This window comes from Leucopleurus acutus (genome assembly GCF_964270905.1).
Source record: "Leucopleurus acutus genome assembly, chromosome: 3".
NCBI classification, from domain to species: domain Eukaryota; kingdom Metazoa; phylum Chordata; class Mammalia; order Artiodactyla; family Delphinidae; genus Leucopleurus; species Leucopleurus acutus.
The window spans coordinates 111,805,706-111,832,918 of record NC_139145.1 but is presented as its reverse complement, the minus strand read 5'-3'; the positions used below and the strand labels follow the sequence as shown (position 1 = coordinate 111,832,918).

The window sequence follows — 27,213 nt, the reverse complement described above, 5'->3', positions numbered from 1 at the left end:
CTGGGCCCGTGAGCCATGGCTGCTGAGCCTGCGTGTCCGGAGCCTGTGCTCCGCAACGGGAGAGGCCACAACAGTGAGAGGCCCGCATACCGCAAAAAAAAAAATCTGAAGTTTAAAAGTAACATTACAGTAATATTTAAATACATATAAAACACTTCATGGTGTTTCTGTTTTCCATGCTATCTTTTCATAGCATGGTGGCTCAGCATTAAATGTTTTTAGGGGGCAGTGGTGGTGGTGTATATGAGAACATTGAGAGGCGGATTAAAAGGACACATTCAACACACAAAACTGAGGTAGTATCAGATCTCTGAAACCTCTTCCTATCTAGCTCACTGGGTATATTTGAAAATCATGAAATGATAGAACACCTTTAAAAAATCTGAGGTAATCTCTGCAAAATGTTGTGAAAACAACAAAAGTTGCTCAATGAGGAGTCTTAAGGAAATTGTGCTGTCCATGGTCCCTGGGTGACATGATGAAGATATAGCTAAAGATATACTCACTATTGGTATCTGAGGAACAGCTAAGACAATGGTTCCAAGCACCAACCCAGAGCAGGTTATGGCGGTGGGTGGCAATGAACTGTGTGTATGCTGCATTTAACTGTAGCTATGTTTGTGTGCAGTGTCTCCAGTAGATTTCATCAACAAGGCAAGAATATAATGCACAAAAAGGGCGTAGGTTGATCAAACAACTTCTGAAAATGGAGTAAGAAATTTAAAAAATGTAATACTGATGCTTGACAAAATACAGGTTTAACTGGAGAATTAGGAAGATGCAGCTAGAGACCCAAGAGCAAGTTTGAACACAATTGCTAAGCAGAAGTGGTTAAGATCATCTTCTGATTCACAAACAAGAATGACTAGAAAAAGAATAGGATGAATGAGCCCAGGAAATAAGAGAAAAGGGAGAAGAGAGCTTCTTGAGATGGCCGGACATGTGGTGGAAAAGGAAGAGGTGGGGAAAACGAAGTTAGTGACAACTTGCATAGCTTGGAGTAAAAGGCTGAAAAATTCAGCTGTGAGTCGAAAGACGTAGGGGAAAAATAATTGGGAGGGGGGTTTATAATACGTTTGATACTGCTGATTAGAGATAAAGTGACAGACAAGTGGAGATGGGACAGACAATAGTGGTACCATCACCCAGACAGCCTGGTTAGAGCCTGGAGCCAAGGAATGAGGAGTGGGGGCAGGGCAGAAATGAGATGCTTAGGAGCCCATTTGAAGGTGGATGCAACCAGCCATTTCCAGTACATTGTTAAGTGGCAAGTTTATTACTTGGGCATAATTCTTTTTTATTTATTTATTTATTTTTCTTTATTTTTACTTATTTATTTTGGCTGCCACGCGCGGCATGCAGGAGGATCTTATTTCCCTGACTAGGGATCGAACCCATACCCCTTGCAGTAGAAGCGCAGAGTCTTAACCACTGGACCGCCGGGGAATTCCCTTGGGCATAATTCTTATGTCAGTTGAAGTGTACTTGAACTTTCCTTTGTAAACTTTTTCCCTATTGTATTTGTTTGGTCTCCTTAGTTATACTGAGCTTCTTGAGGGCAGAGACCATATCTTGTTTGTCTTTGGAATTGCATAGCCCAGAATAATGCCTTGGCACATTAATGTTTACTGAATGAAGGAATTACTGCCGAAGTACAAACCATTTGAGGGTAAAGATTATGTTTGTATTTAAAGAAGTCTTTTGTATTTCCCCATAGTGCACAAGGCAATACTCAATACATAAAAGTACACAATGGGTGGTCAATTAATGCTTAAAGAATAAACAGTAATCACTAGGCAAGAGAATGTTAGCAGCAGCAGGCACAGTGTGGTGGAAAAACTTGCTTCTGGGTATAGGAATGGGAAAATAAGCATAGAAGGAATAGCAATGGATCTGATATGAGGGCAGATTAGAAGATGGTATTATGGCCCTTAAAAATTTTTTAAGTGCTTTATAAATTACAAAGTACGTTCCCGTATAGAATTTCATTTACATCTATGTAGTGTACAAGGTTATGTCAGTGGAAACTTCACGAAGACGGCCTTAAGCAATCTGGATGTTCCCGCCTTTGTGTTATGAAGAATTATCTTTAGACATTAGAATATGTTTCTCAAATATAACTTCAGACATTTTACTGTGACCACAAAGCACAATTCAGCCAACATCAATTGTTAGATACCTAAGACAGCCAATACAATCACAGTCATCTGGTTTGTAAAGGTGCTTCCCAGAAAGAAGGCTCTAACGGTATTATACAATTAATCTTATTTTGAAAACAAGGTTTTTGAAGGCTTACCTAATACTATTTCTCACAGAGGTAAGATGGTGCCATTTGTATATATCTATTTTTAGAAAAGAAAAAGATCTTCCTGATTGTTTCTAAACATAGACATCCAAAGTGCATGATGAAGTTCCCAGGCCAAGCAGCCAAGCGATGCAGATACAATGTCAGAATGCCAATTAAACGCTCTCTCTCTTTTTTTTTTAGCTTGAAGTCTTAATTTGTAAGTTTCTATAGCTCAACTTCATTTTATTTTTCTTGGCATCAGGAATTTTACTTTATTATACATGAATATAAATTCAAAGTAGAATTAAAAATGAAGTCATCCTTTAATGAATTTCTGTATTTATTGATATAAAGAAGACTTCTGAGAGAGTCATTCTAGTGGTAGTTAATAATTAGTTCTTATCAGCCATTCTAAATATACATTTGACCCACAGAGAAGTATTTTAAAATTCATCATCACCTAAAAAGTATTTAGGTATTCTTCAAAAAATATACGGCATCTTACCAAAGGATTAATTTTAGAAACTCAGACGACTGACAGAGGAAAAACAGAGACATGTGCTATTGGAAGGGTCACTTTCCTACTTCTATTAATATAATTTTCCTCTAATTACTTTCTTACTCTATTCTGTGGAACTATAATAATGATTGAGGACATCAGCATTGCCTGATAAGAGTTTGGAATACAAATGAGATGTATAAATGCAATGCCCTTACAACATATAATAACCACTTTTTCAAATTTACCTCTTCTCGTGTTGCTCTAGATTTCTTTACATTTTCAAAAGATTAAAGTATGTCAGTTTGCTTTACAAATGCGTAACATCATAATGTGATTAAACTGATTATTATTTGTTTGGATATCAATTAATCATGTATATCACATCCTGTAAATGAATCCTAGCACGCTTTGAAATATTCTTAAAAGACTAATTTTACCCTTTCCTACAGATTATATGCATTAATATTTTAAACTTCTACTTAATTATATTTGGCCTTCTACTTTCAAACTCTTTAAGAACAAAAGTCATAATGTTATTCTCAAACTTAATAAGAGTTCTGTGTAGAATAAAACACAGATAAAAAACAACACGATACATAATACTCACCTTGGAAATACTGTCCATATCTCCTGAGCCTAAAACAAAATATGGAAAGAAAGCCTTTATTAGGTAATGATTCTAGCTGTAAATTAAATACTCCTTTAAAATAAACTAATGTAGTAACGCAGTACACTGTATGTATTTTGCAGTGTATATCTCCTGGACTTTTGAATCTCAAAAAATTACTTTTCTCTTATACTGTGTGGTAAGTAAGTATCATCTGATGACAAATGCAAGTAAGAGTTGTACCTTTCCTTCCCAATCATCTACTTTTTTTGGTAATGCCAGAATAAAAAACTATTGCTATCATAAATTCCTGAAGGTGAAACAGTAGACATATATATCCTACTCAATTCAAAATTTTAAAATGTGTACACTAATACACATGTGTATATATATATTTATAGATATGTAAATAGAGAGCAAGAGAGGGAGAGAGATCTCTATTTTCTGAAATGATGCTTCTGTACATCTGAAAAAGTACAAAACAGGCATTTGCAACAATACCTGACAAGATTCTGAACCATGTTTTACTATAATAACCAAAATCAAAGCATAATATTTTTAAGAAAATTTTGGCAGCAACAAATATTCATGGCAGTCCATCAAAAGTAAAAATGTCTTCAAAATGTAACACTGTGGGTTTATTTTAATTCTTAGGAGAAATGGACAATCAATACTAATTTCTTACTTAAGAAATGGAATCATAACTTAGGTAACAAAGAAAAATAATCAGATCCTCGCCACAATTTTAGCTTTATTTTTAACTATTTAAATAATTTTCCTGGCATAAAAATATTATAATATTTTAATAGTACAGCATTCAACAGACAGTCACAAATAAAGTAAAGGCTTATTAGCATTAGTTTATAAATAGGCATAATGTTAAATACTGAATGTATATATGCAATTATGTATCTATAAATATATGCAACAATATTCATTATAGATGACAAGTATATGTGAAACTATTTTGCAAATTCTGTTCTAGTGAGTAATATAACTAAGAATCTTCTCACTATGACCAAATGCCATCTTTTTGTGAATGATTTTACAAATTAAAAGATTGGAAAGTAAATTATTTTGCAATAAATTAGAAAGTAAAATTCTAGAATGGTGCTATCCCCAGTAGAACTTTGTGTGATGCTGGAAATGTTTCCTTGTGCTGTCTGTTACAATAGCCATTAGCTCATGTGACGATATGCACTTGATATGTGGCAGTGCAACTGAAGAAGTGAATTTTACAATTAATTTGATTTAGAATTAAGTAGTCACACATGACTAGTAACTACCATAACTGGACAGTGCAAATTAACATTTTGAAAACGAGGCAAAACAAGCATGGATCCTTAAAAGCACAAAAGTCTATTAAAAAAAAGTCTATCAAAGTGTTGTAAATAATTTCTTGATTATTGAAGTTACATAGCTTTTCGAAGTATCAGAGGATGGCATTTCCTGACCTAGGGTGCGGTTGTGAAATCCGTGTATAACCTGAGTTACTCATGGCATAGTTTTTCCAACTTAAGTAAAAGATGGTTCTTTTCCAAAGAAAAAAGTTATCACAAACCTCCAACCCCACTGTCAACTTTTAAAATAGTTTTTGATATATGATGATGATAAACATACAAACATAAAATAAATGTCTTTTTTCCTTTGTTTTGGTTTTGCCTTTGGCCTGCCTACATATACAGTGTGCTGTGTGACCAGGTCAATTTTGTACCACTTGTCTCTGTTTCTCACTGTTGTGAAACTTTTTGTTCACCTTGCAGATATTTGGCTTCATTTGGTAAGAAGACATCATTTATGAAGTATGTTTACAACCATTATTTGCACTACTTGAAATCAGCTTTATCACGAACACAGACAATGTGGGCAGTGTTCTCTCTTAAGAGAATCATTCAGATTATCCAGAATATGATTACCAGTTTTACTTTTTAAAAAGAGACAAACATTAAAATGCAAAAACAAGATCAAGAAATTCTTGGAGAGGACTGAAGTTCCTCTGAGACTGTGTCTACAGACCTCTGGAGACAAAGGAACCCACTGTGAGGATACCATGGTCCTCTAGGTACCCAAAGCAGCAGTGTCTCCTTTCATCATAAACACTCAGATTTTGATAAGTTAAAGTAAATACCTGTGAATATGAGCTAGGTTAGAACAATTCTCACATATCTGATTTTCCAAATAATCTCTAGCCATCATAGCGAATATCCTATGGATTAAACTATCAGTTGTAGATAAAAGCCGAAGCATTTCAAAATGAGTTCCTATAAAAAGAACTTTGCAAATCATGATATTCACTATGTAGAATTAAGGTTTTCTTTTGAATTCATTTCTGAACATCAGATTTAATATCCTTACCTAAAGAGCCATTCATGTGATGTGACTCCATTCCTCCTAATCCACCCATGGGACCATCTGACCCAGGGCCCATTGGAAACTATTTAAAAAATGGAGAAAATGACTGTGATCACATTGAAAACGATTGTTCATCTCAATGTCACAATACCTATCTTTAACACTGCAAGACACTTCTATAACTTATTTTCATTTCCAAATTGTGGAGATTATTTTCCTAGATTTTTTCCCAGCTTTCTAGATTCTCTAACTGGACTGCTACTTCCCTTATTCCATCTTCTCTATGTTCTAGATCTTCAGGCTAATCCTCATTCATATCCAAATTTTTCTTCAGATATCCTTAACCAGAAAGCACATATATTCCAGTGCAAATGAGAAGATAAGTATTCTATGCTATTGACAAATTCTGCTATTATAAACCAGAGGTAATTCTTAAGAAGCTGCTAAAGGTATTGGCTTATTAATAAGAATAACTGAACATCATATGCCAACATTAACAATTTTCTTAGCAGACAATCTATCTTTGTTCAAATGGACATGATAAATAATTTCATCTTGCAGGTTAAATACATTTAGCTCCTTGGGGATAGCTGAATATAGCTAAGTCTTCTTGGCAGTCTCAACTATGTCAGTTCAGTCACAATTAGGCATTCAGTAGCAGTTAGATTTAACATTTTTTAAAGTAGTGGTATTTCATTTTCAAATGAAACCTTACATTAGAAGCCTAGTACAACACAGATGTAAAGAGATGTGCTGTGGTAGAGCTGGTGGTGGAGAGCCCATGACCTGCCCACTTAGTCTCTCCCTCAACTCCCCGGAATACTTCTAAGGAAACTCAGACCTTAGTTTGAAGACAGGCTATCTATAATTACCTTATGTTTACAGTCAAGATAGATTACTGAAAACACTTGTTCTTAAAACTTCCCATGCCCAAATCATTTCTTCCATGTTGTATGGTGCAGAATACTAAATGTGTTGCGTGTATGTATGTGTATAGATGGGACTGTGGTGGTCACTAATCATGTAGGCTTCGGGGGAAGATTGCCCTGAGTGGACACCCTGTATACCACTGACTCTGTGTGGAAAGAAGATAGCTTTCCTTCACCGTGCTCACACAAACCACATGCTTATACATTTTCACAGGATAATGCCAATGCTGTTGTCTAAAATTTTGTTGCTTAAAACACATGGATGGATTGTGTTTTTTAGATCTGGGCTGAGAAACTGGTGCCGGTGAGGCCAACAGCCAGTGAACCTCCTTGGTTTGGTCCTTTTATCCGGTCCCCACTGCGCTTTAAACAACACTAAGACTATAGGTATTATACTTGAAGCACATAATACTGCAGTCCTAGCCCTCAGCAGGCATTTGCTTTGACTACCTCTGGCTGAAATGAATGACATTTGGAAGAGTGACATATTCAGCTTCTGCTTCTCTTGAATCTCTTATCTTTGTAACAAGTAAGAGAACGAGAATGGAACACACTTGGATGATATCAGTTTAGCTGTCTGCAGAAATGTCTTCAGTACCATATGCTCTTGGTTTCCTCCCTTATTCCCTCCCTTTCAAATATCAAGTTTTAAGATCTGAAATTGCAGTATGAAGAGCTTTTCTACATTTGTGCTGCATTTCTGAAATGAACATTGTTCATGATCATATTCAGTGTTCTTTAAAATCTCTGTGAAAACACCTTTTAGACATTACTGACAGAAAATTCTTTTTCCTGAAAAAGAATTTATTTGATTATACAAAGGGAATACTGGTAACTGAAGGCAGTGCTGCTTAACAGAAATAATATGTAAGGTTCAAATGTGAACTACGTAAATAAAGTTAGATTTATTAGCAGCCATGTTTAAAAAGTAAAATGAAACAGGTGGTTAATTTTAATAATTTTACTTATATAATCAAAATTATCAATCAAAATAGTCAGTATAAAATTTTAGTGAGCTATTTTATATATTTTTTCATATTAAGTCCTCAAAATCCAGGGTGTGTTTCATACCTGCAGCACATCTCAGTCTGGACTAGCCATATTTCAAGTACCATAACATACTGGACAATTTAGTTTCCCTTTGCTAGGAAGCTCAGTTATAAGATTTCATCCCCAGTTTTTGGTATAGTTTTGGAAATTCTTTATATGTGTTTTGATTTTTCTTTAATTTGAGCTACCTTTTATTCATATATATATATATCTATGTATTAACTGTATTTTCTTATATTTTTTGTTAATATGTAGTCTTATAGATATCATTTTTCTGTACACGTTCATGGAAAAATCATGACCTATGCTTTATTAAGTACACTCAAATTCTTTCTGTAGAACTGCTTCAGTTCTATATTTAAACTCCAGGTTTCAAAAATTTAAGAAAAACAGGCATATTCAACTTCCTAATTTAGTTTCAAGTTTATCAGGAAAAAAAAAACAACCACCTGAAGAAATTAGTGATGTGTAAAATGAGGTGAACATATGATTACACATGAACTGTCACTTTCAAATAGTCAATATTAATTATTAGGTATTTGAGATAAAATAAGGCTACATATCAACATTTTATAATTAAGTTCTGTTTTACATTTCCATTATATTGATATGAAATCTCTTGTTATGTATGTTATATATTATGTTTTTTTCCAACCCAGAATTTGATTTTTTGATATCCAGTAAGATCCTGGATAATAAAATATAAAGCTTAAACAGTATCAAGGAAAAGGAATGTACTTAGAGCTTGAGTCTTCAAATACATTCCAAAAATTTAAAAAAATGCATAGTTACATTAGGCCTGTTAGGTCCAGGAGGTACTGCATTCATTAAAGTATACATGTTGTCTCCAGAGTTGGTTGAGTCTGAAACAAAATATTACTGAATTAATATCTTTCATTATAATCTACACCCAAGTCATCACAAAGTAATAATCAAAGATGATCTGGACACTTATGCATATATATAGCTACAGCACTCGAAATAGTCATTACTAATGTTCAGAAACAAATATCTGTAAGTCATTTTCTGACCCCAAAATTATCATTCTGAGGTTGTAAATTAGGAATATCTACCTAATATATTAGGAATAATCACTTGAATAATTCAGATCAAAAGGAATATTACTTTAAAAGTCTAAAGAGTTACTGTAAATTTTTTCTTCTTTAAAAAACATGATCTCTTTTGATTTCTCTAAGCAATTTATATGTATACATATAACAGAAATCTCTTAAAATTCAGATTTACTAGCTTTTAACGTATTATTTCCTTAGGCTTCTTATAGACCAATTTAAAAAACAGTTTATTTAGCTAATAATTAATAAAAGCTGGTGGAATATCCTGGCTTAGTTCCCACAGAAAGATATTAGAACGAGACTATACAACTGGAATGAAAATTCTCTTGCTTGAAGTAAAAGCCAGCTTCCACTAGTACAACTTTTGATAAAAATCTTTTCATTCATTTTATTTTTGATTCATTATAAAAAAAATAACTGTAGTGTATATCCACATAAATATATGTAACATTTTACATTTCATGTCTATTAGCTAGTCCTAATTAAGTCTCTGAGTATATGTGTTTATAATGTATAGCCTAGAGTGAAAGGCTTAATGTTTTATATTTAGGCACTATCAATTATAAAATGTTTTTCTATTTTTCCACAATTATATAGTTCTTAAATATAATGTTGCAGGCCTCTATTTTGAAAAAGATGTTTTTCAAATGTTTTGTACTGATTCAAGGCAGAAGATAAAACTTATTTGCTTTCTCATGGCAATAACCATAGAGTGAGAAATGGGCAATTACTTTTCCTCTTGTTTTGTGATTATTAGACGTTAATTTATTATTTTAGAGTAGGTTAGATGCCATTTATACTTTGTTTGTAAACAGTGATCCATAAACCTAAATATTATTTTTTATTTCTAGATTAATACATCATATTGTTGAGAAAGTTGAAATGCCCACCTCTGGTTGACCTGTTTGTTTATACTAAGTAAGCTCCTAATCTACTTTTGTGGCCTTAACTATTTTTACATCCTTATGTACACTATACTCCTGTCAACCCAGGCTACTTGTTCTTTCTTGCATATGATCCTCCTTTTCCATCACCTTATTTTTGTTCTTTCTTCCTCTGAACATCTTCTCTACACAGTCTCTGCTTACTGAAATTATACTCTCACTATTCAAGGCCCATTGCCAATGCTACCTCTTCCATGAAGTTTTTCCCTGATACTTAAAAATATGTGAGTGCTCCTCTACCACTGAATTCTGCTTTGCATTATAGTTAATATTTTGTCTTACTTTTCCCTCCTGCTTCAAACTAGGTTATAATTTCTTTGAGAGGAGGAAAGGGACCATATCTTACTCATGTTGTGTACTATAAGTAATAAATATCTACTAACTTAGATTCAATTCATGGCATAAACTCTATCCCATAAAAATGTATCTTTCAGAAAAGCTGGAATTGTTTTTTAAACATAGGAAACCTTCAAATGGTTTTTCACCTTTATTAGCCTTACTAATTTTACTTACTAATTTTAGCAATTAATTTGAAAGGAAAATGGGCTGTATATTTAAAAATATGCAGAAAGAAAACTTTATTGCTTTTAAGACCAATCAAATATAATTGCATCTGAAAATGAAGAAACATTGAGTGAATAAGGTTGGTAGTTTTTAGAAAATGTCTGATTTATTTTTATATACAAAAAAACTTTACAATAGATATTCTGGCACCTATTTTTTGGAGAGTGGGGGATATTGGCTTCATATTAGAGGACTGACTGTGATAAAGGATAAGTACATAAAAGAATAGGCAGAAAAGCTAGCAAGATATACTGGTGGCAATTTCTGGCTTGAAAGGAAGAAGTGATCAGATTACTTATCACCTGAAAAGTTTAGTGTTACTCCAAAAACTTTCTTTGAGTATGTAGTGAAGTATTTATTTAATCACATGCTACCTTCATAAATTAAACCTTAACTTCACCAAAAGGATTGCAAATGTGGGCAAGATGTTCAATTCATATACTTCTATCTTCACTGAATTTTGTTTCACTTCACTGAAGATGTTCTGAGGACAGAGATCCATGAAATATTTACGATATATTCCAAAGAGTTAGTGAGGCAAAGTAAAATTTTGAATTAATCATCAAATTTATGCTTTTTCTAAATTAAAGATTCAAAACTTAAAAATATTGATTGGTATGATTAATGATATTTAATTTCAAACTTCTGTGTATCTTAGATTTCAACAAATTCGTAAGAACATACGAATTTAACAGTGCAACATAATAAAAAATTTTTTCTAATTATAAAAATTTCCCATATATTTCATTACCCAGAAGTTAAAACTGACAAAGTCTTAGTCTGTTTCTTTGTTATCTACTTTTTAGATTTCAGGGTAATATATTTTAGTCTTTTTGGCCACGCCGTGCGGCTTCCGGGATCTCAGTTCCCAAACCAGGGATCAAACCCATGCTCTCTACAGTGGAAGCATGGAGTCTTAACCACTGGACCATCAGGGAAGTCCCAGAGTTCAGGGTAATATATTTTAAAATAACACTGTGATCATATTGTATTAAATCATGAACATTTATTTCTCTGTGTCATTAAAATTTCTTTGATAATAATTTTAATGGCTACCTTTTAGTCCATAAAATATTAATTTAAAAATATCACTAAAATTGGATTAGGCATGAAGGTTGTTTCTATTATTTTGCTATTGGCTATAACAAATGAGCATCATTCTACATGATTCGTGGATTGTACCTCCAATCATTTATAGTGGTAGGATTATAGTGTCAAGTGGTATGAGCTTTTTCACGGCTCTTGCTACATGTTGCCAGGAGCTTTCTAGGAGGGCTGTGCTACCATCAGAGGCCTCAAGACACATTTAATAGTTTGTATTAAAGTCTCAAAGGAAAGAGATATTTAAAATAACTACATGATTCCAGGAATATTAAAGTATTTTGGTTTAAAAGGTTAAAAAACTTTCCCCACTACATAGTGGGTTAGCTAACTAATAAATACCTATAGACGTGTAGGATAAATGATATTGTAAGCACGTCCACATCTATCTTAGATGCTAGATATGGTGGGTCTGATTTGCTGTATTAAACCCAATGGATCCATGTATTTCATGTGTTACTTATGCAGAATTTTTCTTAAGTTGTGAGGTTTGGATCTTTTCCACAGTCTCAAGCAAACTTTTAGTCAGATAAATTCTTGGGCAATCCATACAGATCAACACAGTTTTCATTCTGATTAAATCTATTACGTACACAACAGGAGTTTTCTAAATGCTTAAACTAACTGGACAATAGTTACTTAAGAACACTATTTCTTCCTACTTGCTACCTCTACTCAACTTGTGAAACCACCAATGAGGTAAAGAATACTACTAACTTTCTTTCATAACAATTTCTGTATTTTGTGATTTACTCTAAGAATCAAATGCCCACGTGGCTAGTTCGATTACAATACCTGCTGGACTAGGCATGATGGGTGTTCCTGGTGGCCCTCCACCTCCTGGAGGACCCTAAATAATTACACAAAATTTCAGTAAAAAGAAGGCACGGCATTAAACAATATAAGGAAAAACAGAAGTTAGACTTTATAATAATCCAGTTTGAAAACAGCAGAGGAAATACATTTTCTCCATAATTTATTTTCTTTGAATGCACAATCATTTCAATGTTATGCAAAATATAATTTAGCTTAAATATGTTGAGATTGTTTTGACAAGTTTCCAAAAACAATGAGCCTGTAACGCTGATTTATGATTCACGGCTTAATGACATCAGGTATAAGGAGGTTAAGGAGAAACCATTTAATAAGGCCTTTACAAATCCCATACAATAGAAATCATTCATGTGTCTGTGATTTAGCTTACTGTAATTTTCTTACATTTTGTATCACTGGTTTTTATAGGCAACTGAAAATCAAAAGATATTCATATGTTTAAAAAAATACATTGATGCTGTTTCTTCTGCCAGCATCAACTGCAACACTTCTGATGCACTGTTCCTTCAGCTATCACATCAACTAGAAATGAGAGGTAATGCTGACTGATGAGAGGGTTTCTAAGGCTGTAGGTACACAATCAGTTTGAAATGGATGTTAGGTGACTCAGATTAATTCAGTTATTTCATGCAACCAAAATGAATAATTCAGGCAATGAGTTTTAGAATGTTCAGACTTACAGTAGTCAGATTAACTATTAAGTGGCTAAATTTTTGCTTCATTTGGAGTGCACAGACATAGCCCACTAATTATTTCAAATAATATTTGTATTGCTATTTATTAAACAGCTTAAATTTACTTTCAATTAAGTCTATAATTTCATAAAACTATATATATCAAGCCTATTTTTAATTGACTTTAAGAAAAAATAGGTTTTACTCAAACTTTTGCCCTGTTGTGTCCTCTCCCATTGCGGAGCACAGGCTCCGGACGCGCAGGCTCAGCAGCCATGGCTCAAGGGCCTAGCTACTCTGCAGCATGTGGGATCTTCCCGGACCGGGGCACGAACCCGTGTCCCCTGCATTGGCAGGCGGACTCTCAACCACTGCGCCACCAGGGAAGCCCTACTCAAACTTTTTTACTTTCATAGAGATTGTGCAAAAAGTTAGACTTGCTTAGCTTGTATAGCTTAAAGGAATACTGAGCACTAAGTTCACAGGTCCAAAACAGCATGTGCTTTTCGCTATGGTCACAGAACACTGTTTCCATGGAGGGTAAAATGCGCGTTGATCTTCTTCCTAAGTACTCCTTTTTTTCTACTCTGGTTAACCACCACCTCTGAAAAGTTCTTTAGGAAAGATTCTTCTTTTTACCGTTTTACCCTTGCTACTCTGTTAGGCATTTCCCTCTAAATATTATAAACAAATTATCTTTTATGATGGCCTTGAGATACAGCAAGGATGTAATGTGATGATGGTTAAAAGGTCATTTGCAAGTTCAAGAGGTCATGTAAAACCTGCTAATTTGACGAATGTAAATAATTGGAAATTTTTAACATGTACTAAGTGATAAGAAGAAGAGTAAGTGGTCTCGGTTTCTAAGAATGAAAACTAGCCCTCCTTCCCCAAATTACTAGTCATTATTCTGCTATCTAATTCTCTTTGTGATTGGGAGAAAGTTTAATGTCTTCTTAGACTTTGTGTATGGGAAGTGGGGTGGGGAGGGAGTGTAGATTATTCTGAAGAACTGCAAATTCAAGCATATCATTGCATAACTGGGATGGCTTTCTTCATGATTGGACAGTGTATTGCAGTGGTTTACAGAAACATGCTGAAGTAAAACACAGTACTCAGGGCAATTTTGGCCAGATTGATAACTGTTTCACTAATGAACATCAACACTGAGGTTGGCAGACGAAACAACTCAATACACATCAGATGTTCATTTCTTGGCCAACACACAGGGGCTCTTCTTAACATCTGAACAACTATTTCATTGCCCAAATAGAACATAACATCAGTTCTTATGAGCAAACAAACCCAAATGTACTTACTACATAATTCCCAGGAGATGCTGAGGAGTATGGTATCTGGAACATGAACAGGACAAAAAATATACATATTTTGATTCATGTGGCAGTATGCAGACTGACCTAAAATGAATCCATTTTCTAACTTTTGTCAAGGTTTAAAATTTATCACAAAGGATAAAGGCATTTATATAGGTCTGAGTGCTAGAAAACTGAATAAAATGCAGAATTATCTTGATTTACAAAAAAGAGAGGATTTTAGTCAAGAGAAATTTAGATAGAATTACAGCTTCAAGTTATATTGATTTCAGGGCAGTTGTACTCACTGCTTGATACAATGACACTTATTTTGTAATTAAAAAGATATATATTTGTGCAGCTAAAAACCAGAAACCAGAATTTTTCAAATTAGTAGCCTTTACAGATGCAATTTCTAATTTATGTGCATTCTGGGATACATTATTTTTTTTAAAGACAGGTTTCAGGCTACTATATTCATGCAGTAGTCAATACTTGATATATAAACCTCATTTTTCCCCCCTTTCCTTTCTAATTAGCTTCTAGAAAACAATATAATGAATGCAAAAGATTTTGTTAATGTACGTCTCCGAAGACTACTAATTTGTGGGGATCAGATATGGGTAACATATTCCCTCTTTCCCTTCAAATCAAGCTCCTAACTAAGCTCTTTTCTAGAGATTAGAAGGTATTAATACGACATTGCTGTGATAATTTAAGAAATGAAAACTGGAAAACATATATTTAAAAATAACCCCTTAACTGTGGATATTAATAGAGAAGTTAAATCCAAATATTCTTTTTTCACACAAGCTCACTAGCTTACATCCTTCTGCACATCCAGAAGAGATATTTTTGCCTTATTCTGAAAAAAGCCAGTAAATTACTGTCTTCTTGGAGTAGGACAGCCAGGGCCAAAATAGGACCTTAAGAGTGGTGAAAAGATTATAATGCCTGTACCTAAATGTTCCCTCCACCCCAACTCCTTCCTGATAATTAAACATAAATAATATGAAACAATAAAGTAAGCAGAAAGAAATACAACAAAGTTATGGTTTTCCTTTGATTTTAATATTGAGTTATTTGAAAGCTCTCTCCTCATTGTTTGGTGTCCTTGCTTTGCCTTAAGCACAGACCACAGGTGTCTGAGCCTCTGGTTGGTCCACCTGTGGGGAAACTCAGCACTGCAGGTGGCCGTTACCGGAGTGTCCAGTATCACTAGTGATAACGATCACTTCTATGAGTATGCGGATCCCTATGGCAGTAGACATTTACTCGACTTGGTGAATGAAGATAGCTTTGCTCTCTAGGGTCCTCTGCAGTTCATGATCTACTATCCATCCTCTGCTTATTATTTTAAACATGTGCACCTGCCCTCTCCAAATCACCAACTTATCTGTTGGCTCCAGCTTTCATCTCCTTACAGCTTTAGCACCTGGCTCATGTTCTTCTCCTTCTATTGCCTACCGTCACCCTTAAGCAACTTCAAGATATGATCTAACCACTCTTTAGATCTTTGGAATTTACACTCACTGTCTTTCCTTTCCTTTCCAATATACCCCCCTTTTCCATTTCTGAGCACGAATACATCCTAAAAGGTTTTGCACAGAGATCTAAACAACTTTCCTGACTGACATTTTTCTTGTTCCTCATGGCACTCACAAATAACATTCTATATTCCAACCAGAATCTTATCCCATCACAATTCCTCTTTAATTTTGGCTTACCCTCACTGTTTCTACCTCATAGTCTTTGTTGCCCTCATTAAGAGAAAGGAGGATTTGGGCTCCTACCCCTAGCACTTTATGGAACCTGCATTCTTGTAAATTACATCAGCATCTGCCAGCCTAGCCTGAGAAACTAAATATGACAATGTAGGTAGAAGTACTGTGTGGGTATAGAAGACGTTATTTGAGCTGGGCAGCTAGGACTTAGAGAGGGTGGGGGTCCATTAGAAAGACAAAGAGAAGGATCAGCATTTGAAAAAGAAATGTGAAAGTACACAGTTTATTAGGGAAATGGTATATGTAATTTTACACAGTTGTTGCAGTGTGGGATGTATAGGGGATTGTGGTAGATGATGAGGCTATATGACTGAATATATGCTGTTGGAATTTATGCTGTTGGAAATAGGGAGTCTCAGGCTTTAGAGAGACATGTTCAAATTTATGTTTTAGTAAGATCACTCTAGAGGCATTATGGAACATGAATACAATTTAGGAGACCATTGCAAAAAGTCTAGGCAAGAGATGGTAAAAAGTGTTCTAGGCAGGGCTGATCAAGATAAGTAGGAGTAAGAGAATTTGACAGACTTTTCACAGATGTACTCTGCAGGGCTTGATGACAAACTGGGTGTGGTGGACAAGGGAAGGGAGAAGTTAAGGTGATTCTGAGGTTTCCAACTTGCTGACTGGGTGGATGATGGTGCTACTAATTTATATATAGGGAATTTAGGAAGTGGGGGACAAGTTTGGGGAATACCTGACATGTCGAATTGGAAAGCACTAATAGACACTGAGTTAGATCTGATCAACAGATATTTGGAAACAGAGGTCTGGAACTCATTGGAGATAGGACTAGAGATAAAGCTTCAATTGAATAAATTTCCATTTTGTGCTGGGCACGAGACTTTAATCTAGGATTTGATTAGATTTAGTGATAGTTGAAAATGTTAAAATGAAAAAAAAAAAAGCCCAAGATTGGAATTAAAGAACATTACTAGTTAAGAAAGGGCGGATAATGTGACTGGAGGAAAATCAGGAGAAAATATCTCATAAAAAGTCAAGCAAGTTAGACTTTCAAGAAGCAAGGAGTTGGGGCAGCTTGGCTAGGAAATGCCTAAACCGGGCTTATTTTTGAGCTCTGTCAGGCTCAAGTCTTTCAACCTTTCTGTGACACACCTAAGAATAAATAATAAAAAGGAATATGCTAGTACAAATATGGAAAAAAACACATTATTTAAATGAAGAAAAGAAATGAAGAGACATTTAAACAAAACCAAGGTATCAAATATTTCAAAGGTCAGGTATGATGAGGACAGAAAATAAGTCATTATTTTTGGTTAGTAAGTAGAAGGTCACTAGTAACCTTCAGAATAGTACTTTTCATGGGAATTGAAACAGTTGAGAAGTCAATTCAATCAATCTTCGTCCATCACCTGTTATATTTCAGGCACTGCACTACCACATAGTAATGAAATGGAAAAGAGGATCAAGGAATTCAGTGTCCAGGAGAATGGTGGTGAGGTATTCAATGTGTGAGAGACACTGGATGGTGGTTTGAGACTGAGGAAGGGTTGAGAGAAGTTTTCTATCAGTTGCCCCCTCCCAACTCTAGAGGAGTGAAAGACTGGGGGTTTTAAGGTTGTCTTGGGATTTTGTTCATTGGCACAGTGTTAGGGAAAGTTCCAGCCAATGGAAAGGGATTGATGAAAACTCCTTTAGAAAATGAATGAGCAAGACATGTAGAGACATCAAGACATGGAATAAAGAGAACAGATAAAACAGTTAGCGTTGAGAACATTTCGGAGACAAGCGGAAAGAAAAACGATTAAAGGTCTTATAATATTGGAGGTAAGGGTAGAATTTGAAGAAATTTGAGTCTAATGGTGTTTTGTTGTTTTTCCTCTATAAAATATGAGACAAGTTTAGCTAATAGAGAAGGGGCCAAAGATAAGAAGTGCAGGAAAGGCAGGCGACTAAAGAAGAGTTAAAAAAAATTGCTGGTCACACACATCAGTGAGGACTCAGCAGAGGTTGAAGGTTATATATTTAAATTATAACACATTATGTTATAATGTTCAAAGACTTGAAATCACCTTCAACTTCTTCACTTTCTTTATCCTCAAGTCCAACAAGTCACCAGGTATTTTTGATTCTATGTGAGACATTTATCTCGGCCATCCTTTTTCCACTACTTTTACCTTAGGCTCTGACAACATTTTATAAGGTCTGTTACTATACTCTCCTAATATTGTTTCCCTATGTGTCCATTTTATATACTATCTTCCTAAAACACAGCTCTGTTCCACACAGATGATAATTACAGATTTCTCAGCATTCAGAGCCCTGAACACATCATGGTCCCATTTTTCTTTTTCCAGCTTTGCCTTCCAAATCTATGTTCCCAGCCACTAAGAATCTAATAATTTTTTCTCACACATTGCCTGCATTTCCCTTTCTCTTTACTTTTGTTCAGGCCTTTCTCCACCTCTAGTGACCAGATTCTTCCCAATGTAATTAATCTCATCCCTCCACCCCTCTCCCATATGCTACACAAAATAACCATTAATATGAAATGAAAGATGAAAATGCAGATGTAGAAGATAAGCAAGACCAGAGAGGTAGAAGATCAGAATCATAGAACAAGAATCTCTTATTTGACAGATGATAAAATTAAGGGCCATATGTATTGTCTGGTTAAGCTAGACAGAAAAGAGCTGTGACAACAATCCAAATATTCTGAAATATTCTGACTCCTAATATCCATGACTGGTGCTGTGGTAGGGGGAACAGCAGAATAACAAGAAGTTTTTTGGCTTCATTAAAAAAAAGATTAGCTAAGTAGCTTTATATTTTAGCTAAGTAGCTTTCGTCAACTGTGAATTTCAAAACTACCTTAAAAGCACTGAAATTCAGTTCACCAGAAATCGCAAGGGGAACATTATCTGTGTCAGTGTAAAGTTGAAAATATTCTATTATTTTGTAATGCTCTTTAAAAAAAATGAGCATCTATTTGTACAGGGCAGAGCCTATTTGGAGTAAAATATTTGTATTTCTCTTAGGCTTAATCATTGTAGTAGATCCTCATTTTTCCTTAAAGGGGTTTTCTCTTCTATCTGTCCAGCTAGTGAGTTGATGAATACAATGCTATACTGAACGTTTGTCGTTTCTGCCTATCCCCTCTTTTGCCAACAATTCCTTGAATTCTCTTTGAACCATACCTCCCTTATTTTTCCATGTGGCTCGGGTAGGGCTCAGGAAGTGGGTGTGTGACCTAGGCTTGGCCGATAGAGCATTGTACATAACTGGTTCATGAATGGGTCTATGTACCCAAGCTAAGTGAATCCAGTTCAGTTAGTTATTCCCAATACCTGTGCTTAACTGATAGAGTTGCGCTCTTTTGTACTCAACAGGGAGCTGTGAGGATATAAATCTGGAGCTTCACAGGGCCTTCTTGCCAGATGAGTGGAACAAAGGTAAGCAATGAATAGAAGCAGTGTCTGATGATGTTATTTGAATACTTGGAACCAAATGTACCCCAGAGCAAATTTATATCTGGACTTTTCAGATACACGATCCAGTAATATTCTCTTTCAATATGAGCCTAGTTTGGTTAGTTTTCTATACCTTGTAATCAAAAGTGTCTGCAGACAAAGCTAATTAAGATATTTTTGATAAAAGTGCTTGCTACTTAATGATTAGAACTTGCTTTATAGTTCAACCCAAATGCACAGTTCTTTGTGAAAAACATAAAAAAGAAAAAAAATGGTTGGTAGACTTGTAAATAAGCTTCCAAGTAAGAATCTGAGGCCAGTACTGTAATGCTCAGAGTGAAGGACGTTAAAAGTAAAAAATCATATTCTTATTTTGAATTAAAAACATAAATTTGTCCTTAAAAATGTTTCTCCTGCTGCCATGCAAAACAGTGCCAAAAACATTTTTGATCAAAACACTTGTATATGACAAAACTATGTAAAGATAAAGATTAAGCAGATAAATAAATGTATTGTGGATAATGGTTGGTAGATTTCTCACTTTCAGAGAAGTGAAGTATAAAGCTGGAAAGCAGAAAGTCTAGAATGAACTCTGTTGTACTGAATTGAAGTTGAAGCACCAGTGTGCACTCACGGGGTTTTTAAAACATTTTATTGGATAAAAGTTGATTTACAATGTTGTGTTAGTTTCAGGTGTACAGCAAAGTGATTCAGTTATACATATACATAGATTCATTCTTTTTCAGATTCTTTTCTGATACAGGTTATCACAGAATATTGAGTAGAGTTCCCTGTGCTATACAGTAGATCCTTGTTGATTATCCATTTTATATATAGTAGTGTGTATATTTTAATCCCAAACTCCTGATTTATCCCTCCCCTCCACGTTTCCCCTTTGGTAACCATAAGTTTGTTTTCGATATCCGTGAGTCTGTTTATGTTTGTAAATAAGTTCATTTGTATTATTTTTTAAAAATCAGATTCCACATATGAGTTATATCATATGATATTTGTCTTTGTCTGACTTACTTCACTTAGTATGATAATCTCTAGGTCCATCCATGTTGCTGCAAATGGCATTATTTCATTCTTTTTTATGGCTGAGTAATACTCCATTGTATATATATACCACATCTTCTTTTATCCATTCATCTGTTGATGGAAATTTAGGTTGCTTCCATGTCTTGGCTATTATAAATAGTGCTGCAGTGTGCACTCATGGTTTTAATATGTAGAGATACAGAAAGATATAGATGTGTGTGGGTGTGTGTATATACATACATCTGTATCCTAGTTCTGTTGGTTGAGAGGGTTAGAAGCTAGATTACTCCAATGGGTTCTAAATACCACTCTCCACTAAAAGGAACCAGGGACCCTTAAAAAATGGCTGTTTCCAAGGCTAAGACTGGGAAAATATGAGCTTCAAAATGCTCAAAGAATAATGGGGTCATGTCAAAAGGACAAATGATCCAACCTGAAAGGGTTTTAACTGGACAAATCTGAAATGATTTTAGTATTAAAAAAACCTATTGGACAAGGTAAGAATCCACGAGTACCTTGGATTACATGAATGATTGGAGAAGAAAGAAAATCTCTTATAGTAGAAAGTCAACTAATAAGTGGAGAAGGAAAGACAGAATTAGAAAATAGACATTCGGCAACCAACACAGCAAAAAAACGATTCAGGCGAGATTCGTCAATGGATACTAAAAGTAGCAGATTAAAGTAGGATCTTTATGATAGTGTCAAAGTATGTCTTCACAGGTTGAAAATTACAAAGGGAAAAATAGTAATTTAACAAGCTAGGAGAAACCTAACAAGCATCATCTAACTAAGTGATCAAAGTTAACATCACAAGTAATAGATAAATCACCATCCTATGCCCCCTGAAATGATGCACTGAGCAAATCACAAAATTACTTCTGTGGATTCCTGCCAAATATATATAACATGAATCTAATCATGAGGAACCATCAGCCAAGATCAACTTATGGGACATTCTACAAAATAACTGGCTTGCAGTCAACAAAACTCCAAGTTTACAAAAGACAAAAGTTAAGGGACCTGTTCCAGGTTAAAGGAGACAAAGAGACATGCCAGATGAGTGCAGCAAGTGAACTGGGATTTTCTTTTGTTACAAAGGATATTGTTGGGGCAACTGGTGAAATCAAAATAAGGTGTACAGCTTAGAAAATGGATTACATCAATATTAATTTTTAAATTTTGATCCTTATACTATGGTTATGAAAGATGTCTTTGTTTTTAGGAAACACAAAGTATTTAAAAGAAAAAAAAGTATATAAAACATATTTGGAAACAACAAAAACAAAACAGCCAGCCACTTTAATGTGCTGCTCTGAGGAGCCAGAGGCTTACTGTATTGATACCAAATGAAAAGTATTTGTAATTTTAAATATGGACAAAAAGTCCAAAGAACTTGGAATTCAAAATAATACAGATAAATTGTCACTACAACATAATCAATGGTGTTTAGGGGAAAAGAATCTCTCTTTAATACTTTTGCTTTGCTTCGTGTAAGCCTTATGTTTTTTGCTAGAAAGTCATCAGTTGTCTTTGGTTTTTTTCTTCTCATAATCTGTCATATTCAGAGGAATGCTTTTCCTTTCTGTGCTCAGGATGATGACTCCTTTCTTTTTCCAAAGAGAAAAGTATAGGTGTTCCTTCACAACTTTTCCCTATTCAAATTCTTTGGGGGGAAGTGTACCCATATGTGGTATATATTAACAGAAGGGACTGCTTTCAACTTGATTACGTGCCTACATGTGTGCTGGCCAAATGCCCATTTCACAGCGGTTGTTCAGTAGTTTGATATGCACAGCTCCTTCCCTAACGCCTAGTGTTTCTCAGGGTCTAAAATAATGCAGAGCTGCCGCCCTGATACAGTACATTCTCCTATCCACGTGCTCGGCTCTGTGAAATCCCCAAGAGTTGTTTAGGTATCTAAAAACTAAAAATGATCAGAAAGCATAACTCTCTCCTCATCTCTGCCTCTACCTAATACTCTTCACTTGGATAACATACCCGCTAGGCGCAATGCACCACCTTTAGTATCATATCCTGCCCACCTTCCTCGGTGGAGGAAGCTTTTGGAGGATAGTATCTCCAGATAAGCGTACAAAAGGAGGTCCTGCAGGAGTTGGGCAGTGGAGGGGATGGCTGGCTGAGCTGGCAATGAGGAAGGAGAGAGGGTCCTCTTGCTTCTAGGCAGGAAGGCTTACTAGCTAAGGTGGGTCATCGATTGTGCTTTTTAACCCAGTTTCATCAGACATGTAGATAACAGAAATTCTTTCCAGATTCTGACAATAAGAAGATTTGCAGAGTTTTCACTGTTATTAAAAAATTGTTTTTCTGCACCTTTATAGGTATTTTAATGGGGAGTTCAAAGACAGTATCTTGAGCTGCTAGTTAGATGCCTTTTAAAAGTGAAATCTTGAAATCTGAAAGTTATATGTAACAAGAGGCAAATAGAAATGTGACCTAGTCAAAAGCATATAAGCAGACTAAAAGAAATTTGGAGGAGAAAAGATAGTCATATTACAACATAATCAGGTAAAATGGTATCTTAGAAGATTTGTTGAACTTAAATAGTGAACTGAAGACCCAAACGGAAGCAGCAACATCACTCTCTCCACCCCAAACAATATTATTTAATTAGCAACTGTAATAGCTATTGAAACTAAGAGATAGGCAGATAATATAAAGTAAATGTTTTCTCTAAAAATATGACAGTTACTTAATTGAGAAGAAAGTGATTTCTGCTTTAGAATAGCAATGGATTTAGGATGATTCTTTCTATACCACCCACACCTCACTTTAAATTTTCTTTAAGTTTAAACTAACATTAAACATTGAATCAGTTTCATGTTTATTTAGCATTAAGGCCACTGCTAGTCAGTGAAGGTACCTCTGCATATTAGCAAAAGGCATCCCTTCTGGGCAGAATCCATAGACTTCACAAGTGGAAAACAGCTATATTTCAGCCTCCTTTTGACTCCCTAGACTCAGGCATCTTTGTGCAGTGCACATACTACACAAATGTACAGAGCAGAGCTCTCTCGCAGATTGAAGAACTCAAGGTTTCAAAAGTCAAGAAAAAAATATCCAGGATCATTAAATTTAAAATCATATCGATATTAATTTTAAGATTGAAAGCTTAATTTTTAACCTGTGCCTATATTTGTGACATTAATAAGAGACAAAAATATTTACGCAGTCAAATCATGGCCACAAAACTTGTAAGGAAAATTCCCATGATGTCAGATACATAGATAAAAGTGTAAGGATGGCAGTTTAGCCCACAGGCACAAGGTAAATGTGTACTTCCTTCTTGGGGCAGCGAGAGAGCAAATAGGTATAACCAGAACAGCAAATATAATAATAATAACTGAGATTGATTTTATTTGGCAACTTAGTAATTATTATAGTTATTTTAGAAGGTGAATTCATTATATGATAAATTTTACGATAAATGTAGGCTACCGTAGAGTATGCTTAAATCACACTACTCCTCTATTTTTGAGGGCCTGGTAATCTACATAGAATGCATGTTTACATTAGACCTTGATGTGAAAAAAATCACATAATTTCAAAAGTTATACATATTTTTCTAAAAACATATAAAAATTTATTTTTTGAATGATTTCTTAAAAAAAAGGTTAATATAACCAATTGCAGGGCTTTCAAAAGCAACAGATTTTTGTTGTTAAATGCTACAAAGTGCAAAGAAAATGAAAAAAAATACATATACTCACTGAGTTGGCATTTGTTGGGTTTGGCCAAGGTCTACCACCACCAGGACCCCTGTAAGACAAAATGACAAATGAAATTTTAACTGATGCTCTGAATGTTTCACAGTAAGCAATAACATCATAAAATACAAACATTTATAATTCAGTTACCATGCAGTTCTAGTTCAGCACTGAAATTACTCTTTATATTTTCACAGCTTTATTTCTAAAATCCAAAAATTTTATCATTCCCCCAAACAGCTTTCACTGTTTTACAGCTGTTTTAAACAGCTTCATCACTAATTATGAGATAAATATAAAAGATAATTGTGACAATAATAAGTGCTGCATGTATCATTCAAAATGAAAATGAAATTATTTGTGAAATATCATTATACATAAAATGATTGCTCTTAAGCTACAAATGAATAAATGTACATAGTAGGTATCTAAATTTGCCTCCTCTTCAAAAAATTGCATAGAATATCATGTTACTTTATACATCTATATATCAATCTATCTTTCGGTGCTAGTGATGATTTGGTTACTATTAAACAAGGGAAACACATTTCTTGTTTTCATAATTGTAGTTCAAGATAGTGGCCAGGGTAAATCTTGTGGAAAAATAGGAGGTAATTTATGCTAATGTATGTCAATATATTACTTCATGTTAGGGCGAGGGAGAATGTTCCCTATTCTATAGCTTAAAAGGACATAAAGCTTTTAAAACAAAATTAATGCCTAATTAAATTAAAAACATCTCTTGTCCGTTTGCTTTTTAGTATTAAGTGTACCTGAATATATACTGCCTGATAAAAAGTAGACTACTGTCAGCAGGTCTTCTCTAATTAGAGTCACTCAAAATTCCCCTTTTCCCTCTAATCTCAATGAAAACACTGTGACATTTTTTAATTTAAAAAAAGTCCCCTGATTCTTATTCTAGGGACCTTAAACCTAAAGTTCTAAATGCTAGATAGAGGCTATCCAAGTTAGCTATATTACCCATGTTTGCTTGGAATATTTAGAACTGTTCTGGGTATTATTTTGGGGTTCCCCAGGAATGTAAACAGCAGGGAAGGGCATGAAAAATTGTGTCCTTAGGCTCTATTAGGATGCCCAAGTGCAAGTCCCCTTTTGACCAGAACGGACTTGGTCAAAGTATCATGCATAGGGAGAAGGTGAGGGGCACGTGTATTGTCTCTGGAAATAGTTCCTCTCTACGATAATGATGAGGACTTTACAATTAGTTACTGGAACACTTTGGAAAGGTGATTTTACATACAGGATTCAGTGTCTTAATGGACAGAAACTGAGGTAAAGCATAGGATATACGCTGATCAAGTAAAACACTTGACTTGTTTGATGTTAAATAAAACACAGTAAAGAAACTGGAAAATATTTATCTTAAAACAACATAAAAATATACTATATATCCAAATCATGGGAAAAATTTGTATGCAACAACATGCAGACAATCTCATATTTTGAAATATTATGTTTAAACAAGGGCTGTATGAATAAGAGATATTAAATATAAAATAATTTTGTTAGTTAAAAATTTGTTTAATGTTAAATTAATGTGCTAAACATGTAAAACAGTGACATGAAGGGAGCCATAATTCCAGTTAGAAATACTTACTTGCCATAATATAGTAAGATTTAGTTTGTTTTAACAATAATAAATTATGAAGTGAATTTCAATAAAATTTATTGAGTACAATGGAGACAATAATATGTTTTATTGTTAAATTCACTTTTGCTTTCTTGGGGCCAATATCAATAAGAGAATAAGTCTCTCTGGTTGGACCTTCCATACTTCAGAACTTTCCCTGTTAGAGGGAAATATTTGTGATTTCATTGTCCTTGAATCCTAATTTATAGAAAACTGAAAATGGTATAAGACTCCAAATAACAGTCAACAGTAACAAATAATGGAAATTTGAGTCTGTAAAGCTTAAAGGCTCTTTAAAAAACAGATATTATATAAATAGTAAAATATTATGTAATAAAAATATTTTAAAATATCTGGGTATATTTAAATGAGAAACCCAAACATGAACAAAAATAATCATTTGAAATTTTTAGCCATACTTTTAGTCTCCATAGTCTAGGGAATTAAATGTACCCTTATGTATCTGTTTAAATGTATGTGAGAAAGGAATGAGACAATTTTAAGCTATTTGAGTCTCTTAATAGTCATATGAGAATAACTTTCCTCTATACTAGCAAAACTGTGTTGATCTAAAGTCAACCACATCACTACAAAATGATATTAGATACATTCTTAACATTTAAAGAGAATTTTGGGTTGATCATAGCATTCAAAATGTATACTCCTTACCTCTATACATAGTATTCAAAATTATTCTTTAAAAGGCATTCTATTTTAAAGTCAGAATCTTAGGTAGGTAAATTTTATATGTATCTAAATCCTATTGTTAAGAGTTTCAGCTTTTGATGTAAGCACAAGATATCACTCCTTTTTGTAGAAACCATTAATAAGCCTAAACCTTTGAGGAATTTAAGAAAAGTCAGACTTTATGTCTATCCATTTTTACTTTAAAAGTAAGAAGACATGATAGGAAAATTTGACCTACTTTTTCCCCTTGTTCTGTTAGTTTTGAGCCTGGCTGGTATCCACCTATTAACCTATTTTCTATTTTAGGCAAAACTGCTTTCCATGAAAATGGTTCCAGAAACTTAAACAAATCCCTATGTACATCAAAAGAGCTCACCTCAGTATATATTCAATGCTATTAAATGATGGTAGAGTTGTTTAATTTGATAGGTAGGTAACCAAAACATGGACTAATGGGAAATATATTAGAGGAGACTACCCAGAACCCTATATAGAGCTGTTTCATTATTTCTGATAAATTTTCTTTAGGCTACATCATGGAATTGGATCCTCTAATCAATTAATGAAAGTCATTTACAAGTTCTGGGTGTATATGGAACTTTGAGGGCTAGTAAGATAATGAAAAATAAATAAAAATTCCTTAACAAATTGCATTATATTG

At 34.3% G+C, this 27,213-nt stretch overlaps 1 protein-coding gene across 3 annotated transcripts in view; it reads right to left on the bottom strand.

The window, feature by feature from the left end:
• Positions 1-27,213, bottom strand: part of SSBP2 (single stranded DNA binding protein 2) — a gene marked incomplete at its 3' end in the record, with an annotated part of 295,732 nt that overhangs the window by 10,648 nt on the left and 257,871 nt on the right. For all 3 annotated transcript variants that reach the window (XM_082837009.1, XM_082837010.1, XM_082837008.1), the window contains exons 10-15: positions 24,218-24,266; positions 14,237-14,272; positions 12,205-12,259; positions 8,520-8,590; positions 5,752-5,830; positions 3,397-3,425 (exon numbers count right to left, since the gene is read on the bottom strand). In XM_082837009.1, coding sequence (XP_082693135.1) covers positions 3,397-3,425; positions 5,752-5,830; positions 8,520-8,590; positions 12,205-12,259; positions 14,237-14,272; positions 24,218-24,266 — 319 coding nt within the window. The remainder of the gene's footprint in view (positions 1-3,396; positions 3,426-5,751; positions 5,831-8,519; positions 8,591-12,204; positions 12,260-14,236; positions 14,273-24,217; positions 24,267-27,213) is intronic.